At 36.4% G+C, this 26,457-nt stretch overlaps 1 protein-coding gene and 1 long non-coding RNA gene across 11 annotated transcripts in view; one reads left to right on the top strand and one right to left on the bottom strand.

Moving 5' to 3' along the window:
• LOC121389916 (multiple epidermal growth factor-like domains protein 6) overlaps positions 1 to 26,457 on the top strand; it is a 222,743-nt gene that overhangs the window by 188,893 nt on the left and 7,393 nt on the right. For 6 of the 9 annotated variants that reach the window (XM_041521583.1, XM_041521581.1, XM_041521579.1 and 3 more), the window contains 19 exons: positions 465 to 797; positions 1,252 to 1,438; positions 2,785 to 2,910; positions 4,256 to 4,384; positions 5,660 to 5,788; positions 6,861 to 6,989; positions 8,413 to 8,799; positions 10,360 to 10,488; positions 12,032 to 12,160; positions 13,372 to 13,500; positions 14,938 to 15,066; positions 15,592 to 15,720; positions 17,853 to 17,960; positions 18,958 to 18,972; positions 20,931 to 21,188; positions 22,195 to 22,449; positions 24,107 to 24,235; positions 25,039 to 25,164; positions 25,894 to 26,028. In XM_041521583.1, the coding sequence (XP_041377517.1) occupies positions 465 to 797; positions 1,252 to 1,438; positions 2,785 to 2,910; positions 4,256 to 4,384; positions 5,660 to 5,788; positions 6,861 to 6,989; positions 8,413 to 8,799; positions 10,360 to 10,488; positions 12,032 to 12,160; positions 13,372 to 13,500; positions 14,938 to 15,066; positions 15,592 to 15,720; positions 17,853 to 17,960; positions 18,958 to 18,972; positions 20,931 to 21,188; positions 22,195 to 22,449; positions 24,107 to 24,235; positions 25,039 to 25,164; positions 25,894 to 26,028 (3,091 nt within the window). The remainder of the gene's footprint in view (positions 1 to 464; positions 798 to 1,251; positions 1,439 to 2,784; positions 2,911 to 4,255; positions 4,385 to 5,659; positions 5,789 to 6,860; positions 6,990 to 8,412; positions 8,800 to 10,359; positions 10,489 to 12,031; positions 12,161 to 13,371; positions 13,501 to 14,937; positions 15,067 to 15,591; positions 15,721 to 17,852; positions 17,961 to 18,957; positions 18,973 to 20,930; positions 21,189 to 22,194; positions 22,450 to 24,106; positions 24,236 to 25,038; positions 25,165 to 25,893; positions 26,029 to 26,457) is intronic. The other 3 variants (XM_041521584.1, XM_041521577.1, XM_041521582.1) reach the window with 3 other exon arrangements.
• LOC121389918 overlaps positions 6,804 to 26,457 on the bottom strand; it is a 33,397-nt gene continuing 13,743 nt past the window's right edge. The window contains exons 2-3 of one of the 2 annotated variants that reach the window (XR_005960119.1): positions 15,583 to 15,709; positions 6,804 to 6,978 (exon numbers count right to left, since the gene is read on the bottom strand). This is a non-coding gene — a long non-coding RNA (uncharacterized LOC121389918). The remainder of the gene's footprint in view (positions 6,979 to 15,582; positions 15,710 to 26,457) is intronic. The other variant, XR_005960120.1, reaches the window with a different exon arrangement.

Genomic DNA, 26,457 nt, shown 5'->3' with positions numbered 1-26,457 from the left:
GTCAGAATTACCAAATGCTTCACATCCTGGATGTGATTCAATCACCAATGTGTTCTAGTGGAGTCATTTAACAAAACAAATGTTAACATTTAACTGATTTAACAGAAAGTGAGTCCTTGGGTTGTACAAGTAAATCAGGTTACAGCAAACATATTCTGTCTTACAAAAGGCTTATTATTCATGAGGGCGGGATTTAGCTCAGTCGGCCGAGTGCTCTCTTGAGGCGCTGACGTCGCAGGATCGAACCACCTCGGTCGATCCATTCAACTGACTGGGTTTTTTCTTGTTCCATCCGCTGCACCACAACTGGTCAAAGGCCGTGGTATGTGCTTTCCTTTGATGACTGCGTGTCAGAATGGCCAAATGTTTGACATCCAATAGCCGATGATTATTTAATCAATGTACTCTAGTAGTGGTGTCGTTAAACAAACAAACCCCAACACCTTATTATTCTTGATTTACAGGGGACGTACGGTGAAAACTGCAATGGCCTGTGTAGCTGCCAAAACGGCGGAACCTGTAACCATGTGACAGGGAAGTGTGAATGTCCTCCAGGAATTAAAGGAAAGAATTGTGAAGATGGCTGTCCTCCAGGTTATTTCGGCAAGAGGTGCAACAAACCTTGTCCCCAGATCTGTGCGAACGGATACTGCAATCGGATCTTTGGCTACTGCGAGTGTACCCCAGGGCGGTACGGACCAGCCTGTAACCAGCCCTGTCCCCAGTTCACCTGGGGACCAAACTGTGTGGAACAGTGCGACTGTAACACAGAGAACACAAAGAGATGCAATCCTCAGGTATATATTATAATTATATTAAAAGGAAAAAAAGTTCATGTTACCAAATACAGTGACCTGAAACCGGTTGTAATCAGGTGTGTGTGGGGTGGGTGGGGGTGCCGTGGTGTCTAGACTGTGTTGAGGGAAGTTCCCAGGAAAATATAATGTTCATAAGGAAAATAGAGTGAAAATATATTGTAAATATTGAAACTATATTGAAAAAAAAGCATTTGTCTGAAAAGTAAGGGAGGTCCACACCCGAACCGCCCACCCCTCCCCACACTACACCGGCAGGTGCAAAATAGAGCAACAACAGCCCCACCGGGGTCGGTAGTGGGTGGGGGCATTTTTTGGGCTATTGAATTTTGAATGTCCCATAGGATTAAGTGAAACAATTAAAGGATTGCACAATTTTCATGAGGTAATTTTGGCACATATTTGTTATTCAGACAATTTGGTGTTTGTATTTCAGACTGGAGAGTGTAGGTGTAAGCCTGGTTACCATGGTAAACGCTGCGACTACCAGTGTCCAGAAAACCGATACGGCTACGCTTGCAGTAAGAAATGCGACTGTCCCGCAGAAACAAAGTGTAATCACGTGACTGGATATTGTCTGCGGGACTGTCCTGCCGGTTGGACGGGACACAGATGTGATGAACGTAAGTTTAATTTGTGAGAAGAAACGTGTATTATTTTACATTTTCATGGCATGGCATAAAAAAAACTTCTTCCAATTAGTTTGAAACAGCAAGAAACAACTCTTCTGTTTTAAATGTATCCCTTTGTGTCTGTCGTATCGTAGCATGCATTCTTTTTCTTATTACTTTTAGAACTAAGAAAATCGAAAATTAGATTACTTTACCACTTTGCCACGGGCACGAATCAAAATTATTAGTAGTATTAAATCTTAAGATGAATGTTGCTTGTAGAATGCAGGAAATTGCATTCCAGGACATCTAGTTTTCAAATTTTACGGAGGAGCATACCCGAGAACCCACCTTGAAACTTTGCTTTGCACCCTCGATCTCAGAGAGCTCCTCCAATGTCTACTTGTTTCCGCCGTGCCTAGATGCATTGATGTGTTTGATTGTTTTCTTTTTTTTGTTTTCTTTTCTGTTCTTCTCGTTTTTGAATTTATTGATTATTAATTTGTTTTTGTTTTTTATAGTTCAGCATGTAACTTCCTTCCCATTACCTTCAAGTTATGAATATGTTTTTTCAATTCAGCTTCGTAATGGCTGAATTAGAGCAAGCCTATAGTATTCCAATTGATACTAGAAGTATTATGCTATTTCAACCTTTTATTCTACACCGTTATATGGGTATATGAACATGGTGAATATATATTAAATTTTATTAATTATTATTGAATATGTTTAATTTAATAAATATTTATTTAAAAATATTGAACATTTACTAAATATGTTTATATTATTATATTTATATGAACATGGTAAATATATATTAAATTTTATAAATATTTATTAAATATGTTTAATTTAGGAAACGTTTATTATTAAATAATGTATGACGTTTAAGAAATGTTCAAATATTTGTTAAATTTCCTAAAATTAAATATTATAAAAATGTTTATATCATTAAGTATCTACATTATTTATGAAATATCCAAGCCACCTTTATCAATCAGTCAACCAATCAGTCAGCCAATCAGTCAGCCAATCAATCAATCAATCAATCAATCAATCCATCAATCCATCGATCAATCAACCAACCAACCAACCAACCAACCAATGTAGTAATCAATAAACCAATCAATCAGTCATTCAATCAATCAATCAATAAATGAATGATAAAATAATGGTAATATACAAAATTAACGAATAATTAATTAATTAATACCCATCTTATTCAAATACTACTTTCCTTTTAACGCCTTTTATAGATAATTTCACTTTGTTGTTGTTGTTTTCCATGCTTTACCCACCTGCCTGCATCTGTGTTGTTTCTGACCCTGCATGCGCATGTCTCCTCCTCCTCCTTTCAGCGTGCCCTAGCGGTAACCATGGCAACAACTGCCTCCTCGAGTGTGACTGTGGGGGCAGCACGTGCGACCCGGAAACTGGCCAGTGTGTCTGTCAGCCAGGCATGATGGGTAAACGCTGCACTGAACGTAAGTAGTCCCTGGATGGGTGCTGGAGTAGTAATACTGACTAATACATTATATTATTAATATGTCATGCTTCTAGAACAAAATGTGGGGCAGGATATGCTCAACTTTCACGAACACCTAATATCATCACTGTGATTAATGATGGCATGCCGTCACAGCTGAGCTCTATTGAGTTCTATCCTGTGCACGTTTGGGTTTTCTAAGCTAATCTTGGGAGTGGCAGGCCTCCTACAGAGGGTGCAAAGGGATGAAACATTATGTTGCGTATTTCCCAAGGGAATGGCGGTCCTCTTAAGGACGAGCAACTGATAGTGGATCATGGAAGCAATCACAACTTTGCCTAAAACATCCTTTCGACTCTGCCTTGTCTCTTGAGATCAGAGTCCTTAACCATACGTCCGACGCCATATAGAATACGGTTATGTCGTTCAGATTAAGTACGATCCTACAATTAGTTGGGTTTTTTTTTTGCTGTGTCAACTTAATATATGTTTTAAAATATATACGTCTTGAACTGAGTAATGCTTTTGAATGCATTACTTAGACTACCAGTTTTGCATTTTGATTATACGTAGACAACAACACTTTGCTGCATTAATCGTATCCAACAGCACTTCATCTTTATAAAATATATTTTTTCAAAAAAGTGATTTTTTAAAAATATATTTTAAACATCTTAAAGGGACATTCCTGATTTTGCTGCAATTTTTAAGATGTTATCTACTAACAAAGATTTTTTTAACGATTGTAATTACATATCAAATATATATATTTCTGCATAAAATATTAGTTGCTGTATATGAAACGTGTTTCTGATCGTTCTAATATTTGTACTAGGTTAAATTTCATTGTATTTCCTAAAATATATTGTTTAGTACGTACGACATTTGAAGACAAAATCCAATTTGGGTTTCTTGCAAATATTAAGACAACCAGAAACACATTGAATATACAGACACTGATATTCTAAACAAAACATATTTAATATGTAAGTTTAATCGTAGAAATATTTTATTAGTCGGAAACATCTTACAATGCAGCAAACTCGAGAATGTCCCTTTATATAATTTAGTTACTGCATTTTCTGTCACTTCTCACTTTAATTTTGTCCTGCAACTGAAACACTGCAAACACAGCGTTGTCTGTCGCCGATATAACTAGTTGTGACGTTCAGTTCTGCCTATGAACTAAAGTTTAATTTATTACCACCCTGTCCAGTCTACTAAGCTTTTTAACTAAAATTACATATTAAATTGTAGTGCTGAAAAAGACAGAAACAACTTAACGATGGTAACAATGCAATTACGTGCTTCTTGTAATTTGTTGTTTTTGTTTTTAATTCCAGCTTGTCCGGAAGGCAGCTGGGGTATAAACTGCAGGAAGATGTGTAGCTGTCGTAACGACGCCTCGTGTGACTCAATGACGGGGGAGTGTATCTGTAGTGCTGGGTGGTACGGACCCCACTGTAGAGAACGTAAGTCCTGACACACCTACTGTTACTAGCGCGTGTCCAGGAGGTAGAGGGGGTGGGATTGGGGTGGTACGAGGGTTGATCCCCCTGTTCAAAGCGACTCTATGACGGGGGAGTGTATCTGTAGTGCTGGGTGGTATGGCCCCCACTGTAGAGAAGGTAAGTCCTGACACACCTACTGTTATAGGCGCGTGTCCAGGGTGTACAGGTGGTGGGGTGGGTGTGGGTGGAGGGTTGATCCCCCTGTTAAAAGCGACTCTATGACGTGGGAGTGTATCTGTAGTTCTGGGTGGTACGTATCCCACTGTAGAGAAGGTAAGTCCTGATACATCTACTGTTACAGGTACGTGTCCAGGGGGTACAGGTGGTGGGGTGGGTGTGGATGGAGGGTTGATCCCCGTTCAAAGCGACTCTATGACGTGGGAGTGTATCTGTAGTTCTGGGTGGTACGTATCCCACTGTAGAGAAGGTAAGTCCTGATACATCTACTGTTACAGGTACGTGTCCAGGAGGTACAGGTGGTGGGGTGGGTGTGGATGGAGGGTTGATCCCCCTGTTCAAAGCGACTCTATGACGTGGGAGTGTATCTGTAGTTCTGGGTGGTACGTATCCCACTGTAGAGAAGGTAAGTCCCGATACACCTTCTGCTCAAGGTGCGTGGGCAGGAGGTGGGTGGAGTGTGGTGGGGGTACGAAGGTCGATTTGACCTGTTCAAAGCGACTATATGACTGGAGGGGATCTGTAGTGCTGGGTGTTACGAACCAGACACTAAGTCATTTAAGTAATTTATTTTTAAAGGGTTTTTTAAGGAGACATACACATAAATAGAAATGAAGAAAGCAATTTCGTTTCTGATTTTTCATTTCTGAACTGTTCATGTTTTTTCCTGAAACCCGGGATTCCGGATATAACCAGTTCAGGTTATCAACCCTGGAAATATTGTATTGGGGACAACACAAATTTGCATCATGATTGTGCACATAGTGGCTTATGTTTAATCAAAACAACGGCAGATCCAAGGGGTGGGGGCAAGAAGGACCTGTCCCCACTAAACACATTAAAGCGCCATTTTTTAAAACAATTTGTTTACAATGTCCAGTAAAGTACCCGCTACCGTAACCTGATCCATGTACATTTTGCTCTTAATCTCCTTTCAACGCCATATAACCGTAAATAAAATGTGTTGAGTGCGTCGTTAAATAAAACATTCCTTAATCTCCTCGCTAAAATATTTCAAGGGTCCGCCCTTGCTAAATAATTATTTTTTGTATTTTTCAGCATGTCCACCTAGGCGCTATGGCGACCAATGTATGAACAGGTGTATGTGTGAGAACAACGCCACCTGCGACTCTGCCGACGGAACGTGCACGTGTTCAGATGGCTGGACCGGACAGCTCTGTGACAGAGGTAAGCTACACAAGGATAATAATAATAATAATTATAAAAAACAAACATTAAATGTAATCGTGGGGCAAGAACCCGTTCAGTTGGTAGTGCGCTAGTCTCGTGGGCTTACACAGTAGGATCAATGTCCAGTGGTGGATCCAATTTCTTATGTTTTGTTTTTCTATTTCTACCAGTTCACTTGCCGTCAGTGGAACGATTTAGTGGTTTTCCAGTGGTGGACCCAATTTCTTATGTTTTGTTTTTCTATTTCTACCAGTTCACTTGCCGTCAGTGGAACGATTTAGTGGTTTTCCAGTGGTGGACCCAATTTCTTATGTTTTGTTTTTCTATTTCTACCATTGGAACGAATTTCTTATGTTTTGTTTTTCTATTTCTACCAGTTCACTTGCCGTCAGTGGAACGATTTAGTGGTTTTCCAGTAAGTCTATGTCAGGATGATCAAATGTTTGACATCCAAAAGCCTGATATCGATAAATCAGTGTGCTCTATTGGTGTCGTTTGTCATATAATGAAATATAGGTTTCTACAAGTTACCTTACTGCTAATGGGGGGGGGGGGGGGGGGGGGGGGGACGTAACCCAGTGGTAAACCGCTCGCTTGATGCGCGGTCGGTCTGATATCGATCCCCGTCGGTGGGCCAATTGGGCTGTTTCTCGTCACAGCCAGTGCACCACGACTGGTATATCAAAGACCGTGGTATGTGCTATCCTGTCTGTGGGATGGTGCATATAAAAGATCCCTTGCTACTGATGGAAAAATGTAGCGGGTTTCCTCTCTATGACTGTCAAAATGACCATATGTTTGGCATCCAATACCCGATGATTAATAAATCAATGTGCTCTAGTGGTGTCGTTAAACAAAACGATTTTTTTTACTGCTAATGGATCAATTTAGCGGGTTTCCACTAAGATTATGTGAGGATGGTCAAATGTTTGACATCCAGTAGCTGAGCATCTATAAATTAGTGTGCTTTATAATGGTGTCATTTGTCATATAAAGAAATATAGTTCATTCGTTTTGAAAACTTTATTTTATTATTATTTTATTAACATGCTAATACTTGTATTTGCAGCATGTCCTCCTGGTCGGTTTGGCTCCAACTGTTTGAGGAAATGTCTGTGTCAGAACAGCGCTGAATGCGACCCAGTCACAGGAGAATGCATCTGCGCTCCAGGCTGGAGGGGAATGAGCTGCAACAAAAGTACGTCTATCAGGTTGACATATTATAGTCTGGCGGCTTTGGGTTTTTGTGTTACTTGTTTCTGTTGTTTACGGGTTGTTTTTTTTGCTTTTGTTTGTTTGCTTGTTGAGGTTTTTTTTTTTTTTTTTTTTTTTTTTTTGATGTTGTTTTGGGTTTTTTTTTTTTTTTGGGGGGGGAGGGTGTTTTTTGTGTCTTTGGGTTGTTTTAATTCACAGAAGTTTCATCAGTAATATTACTTTTTGTTAACATAAGGTAAATGATCGAATTTTGGGAATTTATATATGTATTATTATATGTGTGCTTTCAGAATGTTATTTCTTCTGATTTGTTATTTCTTCTGATTTGTTTCTTCTTCTGATTTTCGCTAACCGAAATGTATTAATAGACATATGAATGCTGTACTTGATACATCCCGAAGATGCGTTTCTTATGTGCTGTATATGTCCGTTTTCAACATTTCATAGAACAGTGTTCAGTTTTCTTTCGATTTCTGTATCAATATAGCACTAAGCTTTCCATTTTTCCAGTTTACTATATGATCGACATAACAATTATTGTGATCAAAAAACGTATCTCCGCACATGGCAGTGTCGAAAGGACACTGGCAAGGATGCAACATGTGATTATTTCCACGAATCACTGTCAGGTCCTTCGTCTATACGAGGACTGCCACTTCCAAGACGATATTACTATATCAGTAAGCATATACCAAGTATCTGTTTCTTATCTACTGTGTAGCCATTGAGCTATTTCTCTGTCTAGCCAGTGCACCACGACTGGTATATCAAAGGTCGTGGTATGTGCTATCCTGTCTATGGAATGGTGCATATAAAAAAAATCTCCTACTACTAATGGACAAAATGTAGCGGTTTTTTTTTCTTCTATAAGACGTCAGAATTACCAAATGTTTGACATCCCACAGTCCATGATTAATAAATCAATGTGCTCTGACGGTGTCGTTAAACAAAACAAACTTTTAACTTTTCCATTTTTCTAATTTTCTATCTGAATGACAAACCATTATCGTGTTCAAAATCGTATATCCATACAAGACAGAGTCGAAAGACAATTATCACGGTTGTGGTTTTCCCCACAATTCGCAGATAGATGATCTGTCAATAGGAGGACTGCCACTCCCAAAGACACCACGTGTTATATTTTATAACACCACGGGACATTACGTTATAAATACACTAATGGACATATAGATATAGTACATGCACATATATATCTGGGGCGTAGCCAGAGAGGAAAACACACCGAAGCAAACCCAGACCTGTAAAATAAATATCAGTGTCATGGGAAAAATAAAATAAATCTGGGGAAATTCCAAACGAGGCAAGCGCCTCGTCTGCCTCATGCTGGCTACGCCATTGTATACTAAGTATCTGTTTCTTATCTGCTGTATTATGTCCCCTTTCAGATTGTCGGTCTGGCTACTACGGGGCTGGCTGCACTCAGATGTGTAAGTGCAAGCACGGGGCGCAGTGCGATCACATCAGCGGGGCGTGTGTCTGCGGGCCCGGCTGGCGGGGCATCCACTGCTCCAAGGCCTGTCCGGAGGGATTCTACGGCCTCGAGTGCCAGAACACGTGCGACTGCCGCAATGGCGCCGTGTGTGATCACGTGTCCGGAAAGTGCCAGTGTCCACGTGGCGTCACTGGGGACAGGTGCGAGCAGAAGTGCCCGGCGGGAACCCACGGGCCCAACTGCCAGGCGCAGTGCCAGTGTTTCAACGGAGGGGTGTGCGATCCGGTCGCAGGGACATGTATCTGTACTGCTGGGTGGAAGGGAGTGAAGTGTGAGGAAGGTGAGGGAGATCATTTATAATGTCTTTGTTGTGTTACTAAAAATAGAACAGTAGGGGAGATAATTTTATATTTTGTTTGTGTTACTGAAAATAAAACAGTAGGGGAGATAATTTTATGATATTTTGGTGGTTTTATTAAAATAAAACAGTAGGGGAGATAATTGTATGATAATTTGGTTGTTTTACTAAAATAAAACAGTAGGGGAGATAATTTTATGATATTTTGGTGGTTTTATTAAAATAAAACAGTAGGGGAGATAATTGTATGATAATTTGGTTGTTTTACTAAAATAAAACAGTAGGGGAGATAATTTTATGATATTTTGTTGTGTTCCTGGAAATAAAAATAGATATTGTGGTTAGGCCAATTTTTTTTTTTTCCTGTAATGTGACCGACCTACTTGTAGGAATTGGCCTAATAGGTTTTTCAGACTAATTACAGCTTAACAACATTTTCTATGAGTTGACTTTGTCATAAAATATTAGCTGTATTAGGATTGGATCAATGAATGAAGGAAAGAAAAAAAATGAATAAAAGAAAAACAGTAATACTTGAACACATTTAATAATAGATACATCAGTACAATATTGATCTGCATGTGGAACTATAAAATATGTGCATTTTCCGTGTATGAAAAAACAAGAACTTTTATAAGGTATGAATAATTTGTTTATGAAATATATATTACCTCTAATCAAAGCAAACCATTACTATGATCATCTGTTTTTGAGATGGTTATGGATGAAACTGAAATTATTCTAAGGGTGCATGTTACATCTGGTTATTTGTTATTGCCTTTTATTTACATGAATATCTTTACATTTTGGCGAAAACATATCTTATTTCTTACATTGTTGCTATCAAAATCCACATCCTACTTCATGTTCTGTAAACTATTACACATATTTACGTATAACTATTACTGCGACTGATATATTAAATACCATGGTATGTGCTGTACTGTGTGGGAAACTGCAGCCAAAAGATCCCTTGCTGACAATGGAAAAATGTAGCTTGTTTTCTTTTAATGACTGCGTATCAGAATTACCAAATGGTTTACATCCAATAACCGATGGATATCAAAGCAATGTGTTCTAGTGGTGTCAATAAAGAAACCAGACTATTTTAGAAAACTGTATAGTTACAAAACAAATGGACACTGGACTTTATTGTATACTCTGACCACGACCTAAACCCATGATAGGCATACCTCAGAATTGTTTGACCTGATTAGTACGTGCCTGATGCGCGGTCGGTCTAGGATCGATCCCCGTCGTCCCAGACAGTACACCACGACTGATATATCAAAACTATGGGTTATCCTGTCTGTTGGATGGAGCATATAAAAGGACCCCTTGTTAATAATGGAAACATGTTGTGGATCTCCTTTCTAAGACTGTATGTCAAACTTAACAAAAAATTGACACCCAATAGCTGCTGCTGAATAATTCAGTGTGCTCTCGTTAAACAAAATAATTTTTGGGGGGTTAGTATACGTAAAACTTTATTTACAATCATGGGAGCTTACCAAGCTATTTTGAACACATATTCTACTGCAGAATGTCCAACTGGTTTCTATGGCAACAGCTGCATGCTTCGTTGCTTCTGCTTGCATGGTGGTACCTGTGATCATGTCAATGGAACATGCAACTGTGGCGCTGGATGGACAGGCACTGCGTGCGAAAAACGTAAGTATCACAAACTTTCCTTTCTTCCAAGTCTTTGAAATGTTTTCCAAAAATTTCGCTTATCTCATTTATAACTCGTAACCCTTCAAAATATTTCTTCTTCTGATATCTTGTGCATGTACAGTAACTTATAATTGTTGTGTATCGGTAATACGAAGGCGTCCGTTTCTTTTTCTTTCTTCATTTCCAGTTATTTGGTGTGTATCTGAGTTAAATTATGCTTTCAGGTAAAAAACAGCTAGGTGCATAATATTGCTTAACTTAAAGGCATACTGTCACGGATTTAAGGACCTTATTTCTGTAAAAATGGATAATATATAAAAATTACATTAATTGTTGGAAACCAAATCTAGCTATCGCATCACCTTAACTGATCCATGATGGAGTGAAATCCATGTCATCCCTCTGGGCAATTTTAGTTTTTTAATTATGGACCATTGCTATAATTCAATTATTTTTTACGAAATGTCATTAATAAATGGAGTATGGTGGTTATGAAGATGGTTGAATAAAGTACATTTAGGGACATTATTGTTGTTCAGGTAATACTTTGTTAGTCCATTAAATAGGTCAGTGGTCTGTAACAATATGCCTTTAAGGTATATAACTTTTTGTCAGTTATAAATATGGATAGGTTGATCAATAGTGGAATGTAGTGTTAGTGCACTCACATGCACAAATTGACACATATACGTACATAAAAAACCGTATCCCACTTCTGACACCACTTTCAGTATTATCTGATGTCGCATCCACAAGTACAAAACACATCATACTTTTTAAAGCCATGTTTGAGTATTAGCTGATGTTACATCGAAAAATAGAAGAAAAAAAAATTGTTTTTAAAGCCATGTTCGGGTGGAAGTAATAATGTGTACTGTCACTCCTATTTTCTTATAGCATTATACACTATCATTTACTCTAAATACTTGTTAAAATCCAGGTCCTTGTGAATATATTATTTTAATTAATTCTGCCTATAAAGTAGTAACTACATTATGTGTGTATACATTGTATATATAATTATTGTAACAACCCATGTCTTCTCCCTTTGCATGGGTTGATATTTGTCAACAAGGGAATGGTCAAGAAAAATAAACAGTTAAAGGCATATTGTCACAGACCACTAACCTATGAAATGGCCTAACAAAGTATTACCTTAAAAAATATATATATATTGGATCTGTCCCTAAACGTACTTTATTCAACCATCTACGTAACCACCACACTTCACTTATTAAGGATATTTTGTACAAATAATTGAATTATGGCAATGGTCTATAATTAAAAAACGAAAAATGTGGAGAGGGTTGCCATGGATTCCACTCTATCGTGGTTCATTTAAGGTGATGCGATAGCTAGATTTGGTTTCCAAAAGTTAGTATAATATTAATTTATTATCCATTTTTAGAGAAATAAGGTCCTTAAATCCGTGACAGTATGCCTTTAAAACAAATGTGTACTGTGTATCTGCAGATATGTCATATGATTGTTGTGTACTGTGTATGTGCAGATATGTCATATGACAGTTGTTTATTCCCAGAATGTATGCAAGGACATTATGGCCCGAATTGCAACACGGCCTGTGACTGTGTCCACAGCAAATCATGTGATAGGTTCACTGGAATGTGCAAGTGCAAGAGTGGATATGTTGGACCGAAATGCAATAAAAGTAAGTAGCAACTAAACCAGTAATACTCAGTATACATAATGTAATTCTGTGTTAATAAGTTGTCATGAGAAATGTTAAAACATGATCATAAGCACCTTGATTTTATCTCTTAACATGATCATAAGCACCTTGATTTTATCTCTTAACATGATCATAGGCACCTTGATTTTATTTCTTGACAAATATTAAAATTGTATAAATAATTGAAAATTGAATATGTACATATAAACATAATCTACCACATTCGAACCAATATTTTACCAGTGTTAATGAAACATACCCCTGATGTAATAAATGTATATATGGTTCTGTTTGGTTAACTCCCAATATGTCCCTGTGCATAACTTACAATGGCTGATCGACAATAAAGAATTTGCTGATTCAAATACTTTAAACATTATCTTGTATTGAGTACAAAATACTGAAATTGAACCGAAAATGATTTAAAACATATTTGAACTGAAAAATAGTTTTAAATATGTTCGCTGAAAAGTGTATAAATAGACAGATGTAAAGCGTAGGACTAATTGTGGTAAGAAAATTGTCTATGTTTTGTCCCAAAATTCCAAATATGATGGATACAGAAATGCACTTTTTACTATATTGTAATAAATTTCACGGATTAAGAAACATATATTTAAAATACTTAATCATTGAAAATAACCATACACAAAACATTGCCATTCAGGATGAACTTACATTCTGCTTATTAATGCTAAACTCTGATAAGTTTATATTTCAGGCTCAAATAGTCAGACAAAATAGTATGCATACTTAATTTGACATTTATCATTTCAGTTTTATGTAAACATTTAACATTAATGTTAATTAACTAGATGTGTATTTATGTATAATATGCATTGTAATGTAATTTTTCGCTCCAGCCAGTGCACCACGACTGATGCATCAAAGGCCGTGGTATGTGATATCCTGTCTGTGGGTGGTGCATATAAAAGATCCCTATCTACTAATGGAAAAAAATATTAGCAGGTTTCCTCTCTGAGACTATATGTCAAAATGATCAAATGTTTGACATCCAATAGTCGGTGATTAATAAATCAATGTGCTCTATTGGTGTCGTTAAACAAAACAAATGTCTTTTTGGGGTAATATAATGCAATGTAATAATGTGAAATGTGCTGATAAATAATCGGCAGTCCAAATAAACATATTCGTATTCATATTTGTATTCGTATTCGTATATATTGTAGCATGTCCTGCACACTTGTATGGCGATGGTTGCTCTGAGAGCTGTGAATGTCAGAACGGCGCCACCTGCGATGCGAAGTCAGGGCAGTGCACCTGTGCGCCAGGGTGGAGAGGGAAACACTGTCACAAACGTAAGACTATTTGGACTACTTAAATTACCAATGATTCACAAATATTTTCAATTTAATTATTGCCTGATATCATAACTGTTTTTACAGTGATCCATGAGTGCATGCTATCACAGCTGTATATATCCACTGAGCTGTAGTCTGTGCGAGTGTAGGTTTTTAAAGGTAGTCTCGGGAATGGCAGTCCTCCTACGGACTATGCATGAGGGATGAAACATCTTGTTACGTATCTTCTAGAGTAGTGGCGGTCCTTCTAAGAACGAACATCTGATAGTGGATCATGGAAGCAATCACGACTTTACCTTTCCACACAGCTTTGTGCAGAAATATCATTTTGATATCGGAATGCGGTTTTTCTTTGTTTCGATTTGATCTCAGATTTATAATAATTTTAACAATTGTTATTGGCCAATCTGTCATTTTTATTATTAAATTTACAATTTACTTGTATACTGTGAAATCCTTTATTTTCGTGGGTTTCAGTTTTTGTGCTTTCCTAACAAACACATAACATCGTTGCATATACATGCATTATATTTCCCTCGTGTTCTTAAATTAGTTGACTACAGTAGTTCTCGAATTATTCCACAATTAGGTCACCACGAAAAAAGGTCCTTGGTATACGACTATCTTTATATCTATTCAATTTTTTTGCATGTCTGTTCATCTTAATGTTTCTAAAACAAAATACAATTTGAAATTAATGGAATTTTTAAATGTAATTATCATAATTATAATAGTACGCATCGTCCTTGGAAGTGGCAGTTGTCCTAATAGCGAAACACCTGACAACGACTCAAGGCAGCAATGGTGGTATTATTAAAACATCCTTTTGATTCTGACTTATGCAGAGATACGATTTTGAAAGTGTTTCAAACTTTTCTACTACTATACTAGTATATGTTGTTGTTACTCAAATGTATCTACTACTATACTGGTATATGTTGTTGTTACTCAAATGTATCTACTACTATACTGGTATATGTTGTTGTTACTCAAATGTATCTACTACTATACTGGTATATGTTGTTGTTACTCAAATGTATCTACTACTATACTGGTATATGTTGTTGTTACTCAAATGTATCTACTACTATACTGGTATATGTTGTTGTTACTCAAATGTATCTACTACTATACTAGTATATGTTGTTGTTACTCAAATGTATTGCACATGGGTAGATTAATAGACTTTCGTATTTTACTAAGAGTAATAAATATATTGTTCAGTGTTGAAATTAAACAATGGAATTGTATCGTGTTTAAAGGGTACACACGTTTGGAGATTTATTCTCATTTGGAACGATGTTTATTAAGAGCACACACAGTCTGTTATGCCACATAACGTTCATGCTTTGCAACATACCACCTAAAGTTCTACAAATATCCTGGAAAAACCCTACCAAATGTACACCACAAACACAATCATTTATGTTACAGCCTGTCTTCCTGGTTTGTATGGTAACAAGTGCCAGGATGAATGCGAGTGCAAAGCGGAGGAACCGTGCTACCACGTGACTGGAGCATGTTCTTGTCCACCTGGTTATGAAGGTCAAGGCTGTGAGAAAAGTAAGACTGTTTTGCATTTTATAATTTTGTATGCTTTGCATTATGGTAATACAGACTTTCATTAAAGTGACTGACTCTACTTTTTAAACACCATGGCGTATTTTTCACTATTAGAGCCATTTTTGATAATCGAAATCAGAAACGTCTTACATTTTATAGTTTAGATAATCCTGTCCATACATGCAAAATGTTTCAGGTTATCCTGATACTTGTAATAACACGAACTGCATGTTTTGTACATTTAAAAAACGCACGTACCTCTGAGAAGTAACGGTTATGAAGAAGAGCTCTGGTCTACTTTTTAATGATATTTCTTCGTTTCAACGTCACACTCGTTTAAAACTAGTGTAACTCTATCCTAATGTGTACAGGTTTGATGATTAACCAAACTTAGGCTCTGCGACTTTAATATTATGATTATACAGATGTCACGCAATTCTTTTACTACCACAGGTTGTATATGTTATAATTGTATATATTTAGTGTATTATGGCTATTTAGATATTGTGATGTTACCTTTTGTAGAGTGTTCCCTGGGTACCTTTGGTCCACACTGCCGAGGTAAATGTGAGTGCGCTCCTGGCTATATCTGTCATCACGTGACAGGACAGTGCCAGTGTGGCCCGGATCTAAAGGGAAAGAACTGCAGCACAGGTAAAGTGGAAATGTTTTGTTTGCAATAACTCTATGTAGAATGCTGGTGAATGGATATTGATTTTTTAAGTCTAGTTGGGGTCTTAATAAAAACATTCCTTTTTATTACTGTACATAAATAAATATATGTGAAAACTGGTTTAAATAATTAAATTAAAATAATAAAAAACACCCACAAAGGAATATATTTTTTATTTCAATTTAAGATACAATATATTGTTTGTCGGGGGTTTTGTTTTTGGCTTGTTAGGAGGGTGAGGGTTATGGGGGAACTTTTGGAAGGGTGATTCAGGCCTAACACAAGGTCAAAATCCTAGATCGAAGTCACTTCTCTCTCAAACGTTTGAGAGGGCGAAGTTTTTAACATGTGAGAGACTTGAATTTTTAAGCCTGGGATTCTGTCAAACATTTTTGTTGTTTAAATAAAAAGTACAATATTCCCAATAACAACAAATATTTTACTAAATAATTACTAATTCGCTTGTTGTTATTGCTGGGTGATTTGATACTAATTATTTTGTGAAATTATCGTTTCAACTGCATCATAATATACACCATAATGGCATATGTGCTTGATCAACTATGTATTAATAAGCTGTTTAGAATGTTAGATTACATTTACCAAACGGCCATTTCTTTGCTTGCATGGTAACCATGCTCTAGTGTGTTTTGCTTGGTTGACACATATACTGATGGTAGTGAATTGCAATAGAAGCCATCATTAGATATAACATCACGGTCAGGTGTGAATAACAGTGCACAGTTCACGTGTTTAGCAGAGCTTGGTTGATAGTAAAGATAGCCTATTTGTAAACCTAACACGAACATTGTTCATGAATATTAATTAGCATGCATTGCCCATTGTCATCTAGAACATGTACTGTTTGATACTGATGTCATCTTTATGCTTGTTTATCACAGTTATATTAGTTCAGTTGAAGCCAAACAACAGCATTACTGCTATACCAATCTTTGAATGATTGACAAAATATTCTTTATTTGAAATACTTTTAAAACCCTTTTTCCTAAAAAAACATATTTTGAAGACAAGTAGGTATTGTTAATTATTTTAAAAGTATTTTCATAATGTTCATCCTAAATGAATGGCATACATTATTAATTATTTTAGGCGCATTAAACAAAATTCAAAAATTCTACAGAAGAAAAAATGCTATTCTGTTTCTTATTTTAAAATGCTGTCAAAGTGTACCTTTAAGGAACCATCGTTCTACTTGTAGCAGCGTTTAGCTGTATTTAGCAACATAACGCGTCTTGGGTGCTGGTTTGACTTCAACAGACTTCAAGTATTGTATTATTGCTTTATAGTTGTTATTAATTACTGTATGTATGATGCATTTCGCTTTGACTTTGACAAATGGCAGCTGATGAAAAAGGTACTCTTCAGGATAAAATCATCCATATTCCGTTTTAGCTATTCAAACAAAACTGTTAGAAACAAAACACCTCTTTTTGGTTTTAATTTTAAAATGTTTAGTTACTAACTAAATTTTCGAAAATCCATGTCCTTATGTTTACGTTTTTATTGATTGACGTCAGCTTGGAACAGTAATTTCTTCTTTTGATCCCCCCCCCCCCCTCCCCCCAGCATTAACCCAATTTTTTTTGAAATAGAAGCATTTTTTTATTGCACGATGCACTAAACGTTTAATGACAGTTATATTACGTGCATCTTATGGGGCACAAAACAAATGTATGGCACCTTTGGTTGAAACTTGTATAACGTTTCTTGCTTACCATATACATCTTGCTTGTTCTAATGTCTTATGAATTATCGGGATGTGTGACATATCAGGTACATTAATTCATTTCGGGACACTTGAATTAATCACGAATATAAACATTTATTTGAATTAGACGAATTAAAAAAAATATATATTTTGGATTCAGGAGCGTCAGACAAAGTTTGTAGTCTATTATTCACTCAAATTTAAATGTTTATACGAACATATGGGAAATTGATATACCTGTACTATTCCAAGCCAGAAACTAAGTTTTAACCAGAAATACCATACATTGGTGAAAGAGGGCCAAGTACCTTTAAAACATCAGCTGCGATTTCCATACGTAGTGTCTCTACTAATGTGCTTTAAATCCTCTCTTGCGGCATGCAGCCAGGATAAAGGGCAAAAATCACCGTAAGGGTAGGAAAGGTAGAAAGGGCAAAGGCTGGTACCGCAAACTGATGAGGGACCGAGTTGGCATCAAACAGCTAAAAGCAGGTAAAATCATAGTTTCTATAGTCCGTCCCACCGAGAACGCCCCTTTTCATACTATGGATTGTACTACAAGCTATTTATTTCTGAGCCAACTGATTTGTATATTGCACACACAAAATAGTACTTTTATGCTATTTCCAAAACACTTTTGCTTTTCGTCTTACGTGAAACCTAACTGAAATTATTTACCAAAAACCACCCCCAAAAAACATTTTCATAGAATGATGGGACGGATTATAAGTGTAAACATATCCAGAAGAATGTTTTATCCATAATCTAAATTACATATTTTTGTTTCTAGATTTGTTTCTAGATTTGATTTTAGATTTGAAGATTTGCAGTTTATAATACTACTACTACTACTACTACTACTACTACTACTACTACTACTACTAATAATAATAATAATAATGGGTTTCAAACTGAATAATTTAAATGAAAAGTAAATTAATAGATGCGTTTGTTTGGTCATTCAGTACATATTAAAGGCGCGGACCCTAGTTTTAACACGTAAAAAATGGACACTAAGTTTAGTTAATTTACAAACCTGTAACTTATTTGGATAAAGTTACAATAGAGTAAAAGAAGAGTCTGTGACGTTAAAACAGGAAACGTCCTTAAAAATAGACAAGAACTCGAATCAATAAACCGCTACTTTTCAGACGCACGTGCGTTTTTAAAAATATGAAGAAAAAAAATCAATTTGTGGTACTACAAACACCAGGATGACCAGAAACATTTCGGCTCTACGAAAATGGATAATGTAAAGACTAAAATATACGTAATGTTTGATTTCAGTGATCATAACCACGGCTCTAATAGTGAAACATATACTGTAGTGTTTAACAACTAGGGTCAGTCCCTTTAAAAGTTCTGCTTAAAAACACATTAAGAAAACACCACACACACAAAACTTTGTATTTTTCATATTATATTATCATTGCATGCTCCATTACTTTTATGATTATTCTACTTTGAAATTGTGTTCTTGTTCATAAAGCATCATGGGTTTTTGGTATGTATTGGCACCGAGTGTATGTTTTTGTTGTCTTAACTGTAATAAATGTTGTTGTAACATATGTGTGCACCTAACTGTCCTGTATTGTTTTAACATGTAAACAGCAAGCTTTAGGATTTCCAATTTTATGGGGAAACACGTTTTTGGTTCCCTGCCCTGTGATTATCAGAACCAATGGGGAACTGATTTTCAGTAATCATTGTACTGGGAGAGCGAGACGAGGACCAGTGATAAAGCGCTCGACTGATGCTCTGTCGGTTTACGATCGATCCCCGTCGGTGGGCCCACTGGGCTATTTCTTGTCCCAGATTGGTATATCAAAGGTTGTGATATCTGCTGTCCTGTCATTGATTCGTTAAAACTTGCTCTGGGTGGGAGCCAGTACCGGGATACGGACCCTGTACCTACCAGCCTTATGTCCATTGGCCTAACCACTACACCACCGAGGCCGGTTCATGCTTGTTTGTTATGGTGTGTAGATATGCTGTTGTGACAAGAGATGCCAGATGATATTTTTAAATCAGACATTTGACAGGCTATATTCTCAGGGTTCTAACATGTGTTGTGACAATCACCAGTGATGTGTGTATATATATATAGCTATGTAGTTGCCAATTATATACATATATATATATATATATATATATATATATATATATATATATATATATATATATATATAAAGCATATTAAAATGAATGGTGCATTTAGATGCGGATGTTGTGTTGTAATATCTACATATTATCAAATGCTGCATCATGATTCATATTCACAATTGCTGATGTCGTAAAAAAAACCCCTACTACAAAGGAAATAAAGGCTATTAACCTACAGACAATTGTAATATAGTATCTCTTTACCTGACTACACATTACAATTAAAAGGTGTGGGTTACACACAGATAAGCTTACAATAATAGTCACGAATGGGTTTTGTTTCTCAAACATAACAGACAATTCATTTCTGCATTGGAATTAACAGTAGAATGAATGCATTGGTTGCACTACTAGTAGCTATATTAATATTTATAGCTGTATTTATATTTGTAACAAACTTTGGTCCTGATATTTAATTTTATTGAGAGACGTTCTGTTAAAGGGCCATTCCTGAGTTTGCTGCAATTTGTAAGATGTTATCGACTAATAGAGACTTTTTAACGATTGTAATTACATATCAAATATATTTTTCTGCATAAAATATTAGTGTCTTTATGTTAAACGTGATTCTGATCGTTCTAATATTTGTACAAGGTTAAATTTGATTTTATTTCCAAAAATAAATGTTTTCGTACATACTAAATTATTGGAAGACAAAATCCAGTTTGGGCTTCTTACAAATACTAAGACGACCAGAAACACATTGAATATACAGACACTGATATTCTAAACAAGAACATATATTTAATATGTAAGTTTAATCCTAGAAACATTTTATTAGTCGGAAACATCTTATAATGCAGCAAACTCGGGAATGTCCCTTTAATAGCTTTACAGATATTATTAGGATTGATTGTATGTTATTGTTGTTTTAAACTTTAGGTAGAAAGTAATAAGACTGGAGTATGCATCTCTCTCTCTCTCTCTCTCTCTCTCTCTCTCTCTCTCTCTCTCTCTCTCTCTCTCTCTCTCTCTCTCTCTCTCTCTCTCTCTCTTTCTCTCTCTCTCTCTCTCTCTCTCTCTCTCTCTCTCTCTCTCTCTCTCTCTCTCTCTCTCTCTCTCGTGTATTTGTCTTTCCCACTTTCTTTCTCTCGCTCTCACACATATACACAATATCGCTCTCTCTCACTATGTCTCCCTCACTCACTCATTCAATCACTCGCTCACTCACACACTCTCACACAAATGGCATGTCGCTATTTAAATGAACAAAACAACACCACCACAAAAATAACAGAAATATTCCTGTCTCACTTTTTAAGCGTATTATTTTATAAAACTAGCTTCCCTTAATCTTAGGTTGCGAACAAGGAGGGTATGGACCTAACTGTGAGAAGGTTTGTGAGTGTGAGAACGAAGGGGTCTGTGATATTTCCACCGGAACCTGCTCCTGTCCTCTGGGATACATTGGCACCACGTGCTTTCAACGCTGTCCCGAGGATAGGTATGGCGAAAACTGCACTGGAGTGTGCAGATGTCAGAACAACGCTCGATGCAACAAGAGAACGGGGAAGTGCAAATGTCTTTCAGGTTTCATGGGAGAATTTTGTGAGGAAGGTACGCTTCTGTACAATAATCTGATAGTATTATCTTCGTTATGTTGGCTCGCTTGATGTGCGTTCGGTCTGGGATCGATCCCTGTCGGTGAACCCATTGGGCTGTTTCTCGTCCCAGCCAGTGCACCATGCACGACCGGTATATCAAAGGGCATGCGTGGTATCTGCTCTCCTGTCTGTGGGATGGTGTATATAAACGATCCCTTGCTACTGATGGAAATAATGTTGCAGGTTTCCTCTCTAAGACTGTGTCAAAATTACCAAGTGTTTGACATCCAATAGCCGATGATTAATATATCAATGTGCTCTAGTGGTGTCGTGAAACAAAAGAAATGTTTTATTTAACGACGCACTCAACACATTTTATTTACGGTTATATGGCGTCAGACATATGGTTAAGGACCACACAGATCTTGAGAGAGGAATCCCGCTGTCGCCACTTCACGGGCTACTCTTTTAGCAGCAAGGGATCGTTTATATGCACCACCCCACAGACAAGGTAGTACATACCACGGCCTTTGATATACCAGTCGTGGTACACTGGCTGGAACGAGAAATGTGTCGTGAAAGAAAACAAAGTTTTCTTTCTTTTTTTTCGTCATGTTGTATTTGTTGGTTTTGATCATTTAAAATCAATATTGAGTTTCAACAAAATATAATGAAAATGCAAATGTCAGCAGTATTTCTGTGGTTAACGTGTTTTAGTTCTGTTTTGGTCTGTTTTAGAACAAATTGCTTAACTGAATATAATATCTGTATACAGAAAATAATGTTTATACACGCTTCTAAAATAGTAATTAATGTAAAATTTAAAACGCATGTTGATTGTTCATTATTATATTATTATTGTGTTTTTTTTTTAGACACGACCTTTTTATTGAAGCACATGGCTTGCATTTAGATCCAGTCAAATAAATATTGACGAAAAATAGATTATAATGATTTCCTCCATGTTGTAAAATTTTTATTTTATCAACATTTTCACTCAATAACTGTTCTGTTTTCAGTGTGCCCGGAGAACAGGTATGGCGACGAATGCATTGAGAAGTGTCACTGCGACCACGGCTGGTGTGACCCGCGATCGGGTCAATGTCGCTGTGACCTGGGATTCTACGGACCTAACTGTACAGTGCCATGCCCAGCGGGAAGATTCGGACCCGGATGTAACCACACGTGCACGTGTCACAATGAGGCCACGTGCGACCCAGTTAGTGGATGCTGCACCTGTTCTGAAGGATTTTATGGGCAGATGTGTGATTTAGGTAAATAAAATAAAGTAATCCTAATTTACATTTGATTTTGACGTTCACATTAGGAGGGGCGGGACGTAGCCCAGTGGTACAGTGCTCGCTCGATGCGCGGTCGGTCTGGGATCGATCCCCATCGGTGGGCCCATTGGGCTATTTCTCATTCCAGCTAGTGCACCACGTGATCTGTGGGATCGTGCATATAAACGAACCCTTGCTGCTAATCGAAAAGAGTAGCCCATGGGTTTTCTCTCTCAATACCTGTGTGACCGTAACCATATGTCTGATGCCATATAACCGTAAATAAAATGTGTTGAGTTCGTCGTTAAATAAAACATTCCTTTCTTTCTTTGACATTAGGACCTATTAATGGCAAAGTTAGGTTCAGTACACCAATATGACTTGTAGGTGATAGTCTACTAAGTTATGGACAGATGTCTGATTTAGGTAAAACAATTTGTATAAATTATGCTTAATTTTGATTTTGAATCATGACTTGTTACTGAGCCAGTTAAGAGCAATAACATGACTGTTAGGTTATATTCAACATTCGTGGACTGATAATAATTTAAAATAATTCTGTTTGGATTTTAAAATTGGCCGTGCATAAAAAAAAAATGTCTTTGGTATATGGTCAACACGTGGATGCTTACATTTTAATGAAACCATAGTATATCACTTTTGATAATTATTCATGAGTGTCATGTCATCACAGCTGTACATATTTCAGTGCACTTTGCCCTGTTCCGATTTTTTATTTGGTAAAAAATAGTCTGGGAGTAGAAGTCCTTTTTATGACAGTGTAAGAAGGTTGAAATGGCTGTCCTCCTATAAAAGAGGCACTAGACAGATTCAATTCAATTCAATTTATTGCATATTAGCAAACAAGCTGGTGTCAGCAAATAGATAAAAACAAACATACAACAACAATAACAACAATAACAACTAATAATAATAACAATATTAATATACATGCCAGACGGAGTATCAAAATTTGTATTATATTTGTAGGAATAAAGTATATTATAAAAATAAATGTTTAAAGTACTTGGAAATAATTAAATTATGTCCCACTGATAGCTGGAACAAGCACTTTACGTTTAGAAATACAGCCGTCAATAAATGTTAATACATGGTTAAAATTTCAATGTCACCATTATGGTATGACATAATAAATATAACTTGTAAATTGCTATTTAGAGTAGAGAAGTCGAAAAATTAGTTTAACTTATCAACATAAGAAATAGGGCAGTCTAAAATAAAATGTTGTTCATCTTCCACAGCTTGAGAATTACAAAGAAAACAAGTCCTCTGTTCAGTTAGTTTTATAGGTTTACAGAATCTTCCAAGTTCAATATGAAATATTCAGGAAATCAACCACCATTTTGTCAAATGCTCATTCGACTCTGTATTGTGCAGAGATGGTGCCTTTATCATGTATTGTGGTTTTGTCATCAATCACAATTTGGCCAAAATGCCTTTCGACTTTACCTTATGCAGACATATGATTGTGGTTATGAAAAACGGTTTTGTTGTGATTTCTAAACCAAGTACCAAATAAATTGTATGTTAGATACAAAATAGCTATAGGATAATACAATCATGCTGAGGTGTCGTGAAACAAGAAACATTCCTTTCCTTTAATTAAATAATATACTGTACCATGTTACAGACTGCCCGCCCGGCACCCACGGCTCGTACTGCACGGAACGCTGCGACTGCACCAACGACGCCACGTGCGACCCCCATTCCGGACAGTGTAAATGTAAAGTTGGCTTCACCGGAGACAGGTGTGAAAAATGTGAGTTAACACTGATGTTAATTGATCCAAATTATGTCATTGTATCCCAGCTAACACTTAGACAAAATGTTTTTTTAAAATATAACACGAAGATCAATTATATAGTTTTGAAACACTTTTGTTACATGTATGTCCTACGAAAAAAGAAAGAAAAAGAAAACCTTTAATAGAAGATTGGTGCTAACTTCATTTGATCAAACAGTGCGAAAGCACGATAAAAACCACAAATACCATTGAGCACCAACCACCACCACCTGTTGTTCCTACCACGGGTGTCTAATAAAATCCAGTCTAAATAATAGCCTAATTGAGTTTATTAATACCATTGCCAATAGTCAATAGTAATTGCATTAATAACACAGGCTCTCGGAACATCCTCTGGACGGAAAGTCTTTTACTGTCTCATGTCCATTTTAGCGTCTTTTTGTGTGAATATTGGACGAGAAATAAGAGTTTTATTATTCAATTCAATCATTACGGAATTCAAACTGGCCGCCATCTTTAATGACATCATTATGGCGTTTGTCTAAATATTCTGAATTGGTATAAAAATAAACTGATTTATAATGGTCGTTTGTTTTGTTAAAAACAAAATCACTACGGGGCCTCATAACTGGACATAAGGGATATTTCGAGGGATAAATAAAACAAAATACAAGTTGCATTTTTACCAGAGGGTAAATCTGTGTCCTTTATTATTTCATGAGGGTGCTTAGTTAATTTGTCTGTGTATATTTAATACGTTATTACATGTGTCTTGGTGCATATTATAATATATTGATAACACTTGTATGTTGATATAGCATGTGTAAGAGGAAGATATGGAGTCAACTGTCTGCAGGCCTGTGACTGTGGCGTGGCTGACTGTGATCACATGACAGGGGCGTGTCGCTGCCCCCCAGGAACGAGCGGACCGAGGTGTCAGAAAGGTAAACTATTTTATTGCACTGCAGTTGCTACCACTCATTTCAACTTGTTCTCTTTACATTAATATCACATTTCTAAATAAAATACTTAATTTAGTGGATCGAAATTGTATCATAAATTCGTATTATAAATTCGAATTATATGGACAGATATCTTTTATTTCCATTGTTTTTTTAAAGGGACTGCCCTGAGTTTGCAGCCATTGTAAGATGTTTGTGAAAACAGAGCGTTGTTGACGACTAATATTTCATACTAAATACATTTTTCTTGTTTAGAATACCAGTGTCTGTATATCGAATGTGTTTGCGGTCGTATACTAATGTATGTAGCACTCATTTTGTTTACTTAATTCGTGATATATATTTTTTCGTACATACGATATTTTTTCGTACATACGAAATTCTTGGGCGGTAAAATCCGGTTCGGGCTACTATAAGCATTAGGACAACAACAAACACCTTGTAAATACAGACACTGACAGTTTAAATAATAAAATGTATTTAATTTGTATGTTACGTCATCGAAAAGGCTCTGTTGGTCGGAAACATTTTACAATGACTGTAAACTCAGGACTGTCCCTTTAAATTCGTTGACCACACTGTCTACAAATTACGCGAAATTAGATCACCACAAATAAAAGCATATTTTTGTCAGTGGGAAAACGGCCTAAGTCAGCTGCAATGTAATTAATTTGATGCTGATATTGGGCTTTTTTTCGTTATGATCTACAGCTTGCGTCCAGGGCAGGTATGGTCCGAACTGTGAATATTTCTGCAACTGTGATAACGAAGGGGAGTGTGACCCCCAAACAGGGTCCTGTTCCTGTCCGGAGGGGTGGATTGGCGCCAGGTGCCAGACACCGGAAAGTAAGTATCCCTCACTCATATGTGTAAATAAATTACTATGTCGCTTACACCTAAATGTCTATATATATATATATATGGATTCTATTTAGCACTATAAATTACAATATATAGCTTACACCATATGCGGATATGTACCAATATAGCTTAAAATATCACTTATAGTCATATGTAGATTATATTTAGCAGTATAAATACAATATTTAGCAGTTTACATTACAATACCATTAACACTTATAGACACATGTGGATTCTATTTAGCGTATAAATTACACTAACACTTATAGACATCGATTTAGCAGTATAAATTACAGTACTATTAACACTTATAGACACATGTGGATTCGATTTCGCAGGATAAATTACAGTATCATTAACACTTACGGACAAGTGGATTCTATTTAGCAGTATAAAATACAAGATCACTAACAT

This window comes from Gigantopelta aegis, chromosome 15, assembly GCF_016097555.1.
Source record: "Gigantopelta aegis isolate Gae_Host chromosome 15, Gae_host_genome, whole genome shotgun sequence".
Taxonomy (NCBI): Eukaryota; Metazoa; Mollusca; class Gastropoda; order Neomphalida; family Peltospiridae; genus Gigantopelta; species Gigantopelta aegis.
Note: the sequence above shows the minus strand (reverse complement) of the source record. Positions and strands in the feature narration are given on the sequence as shown.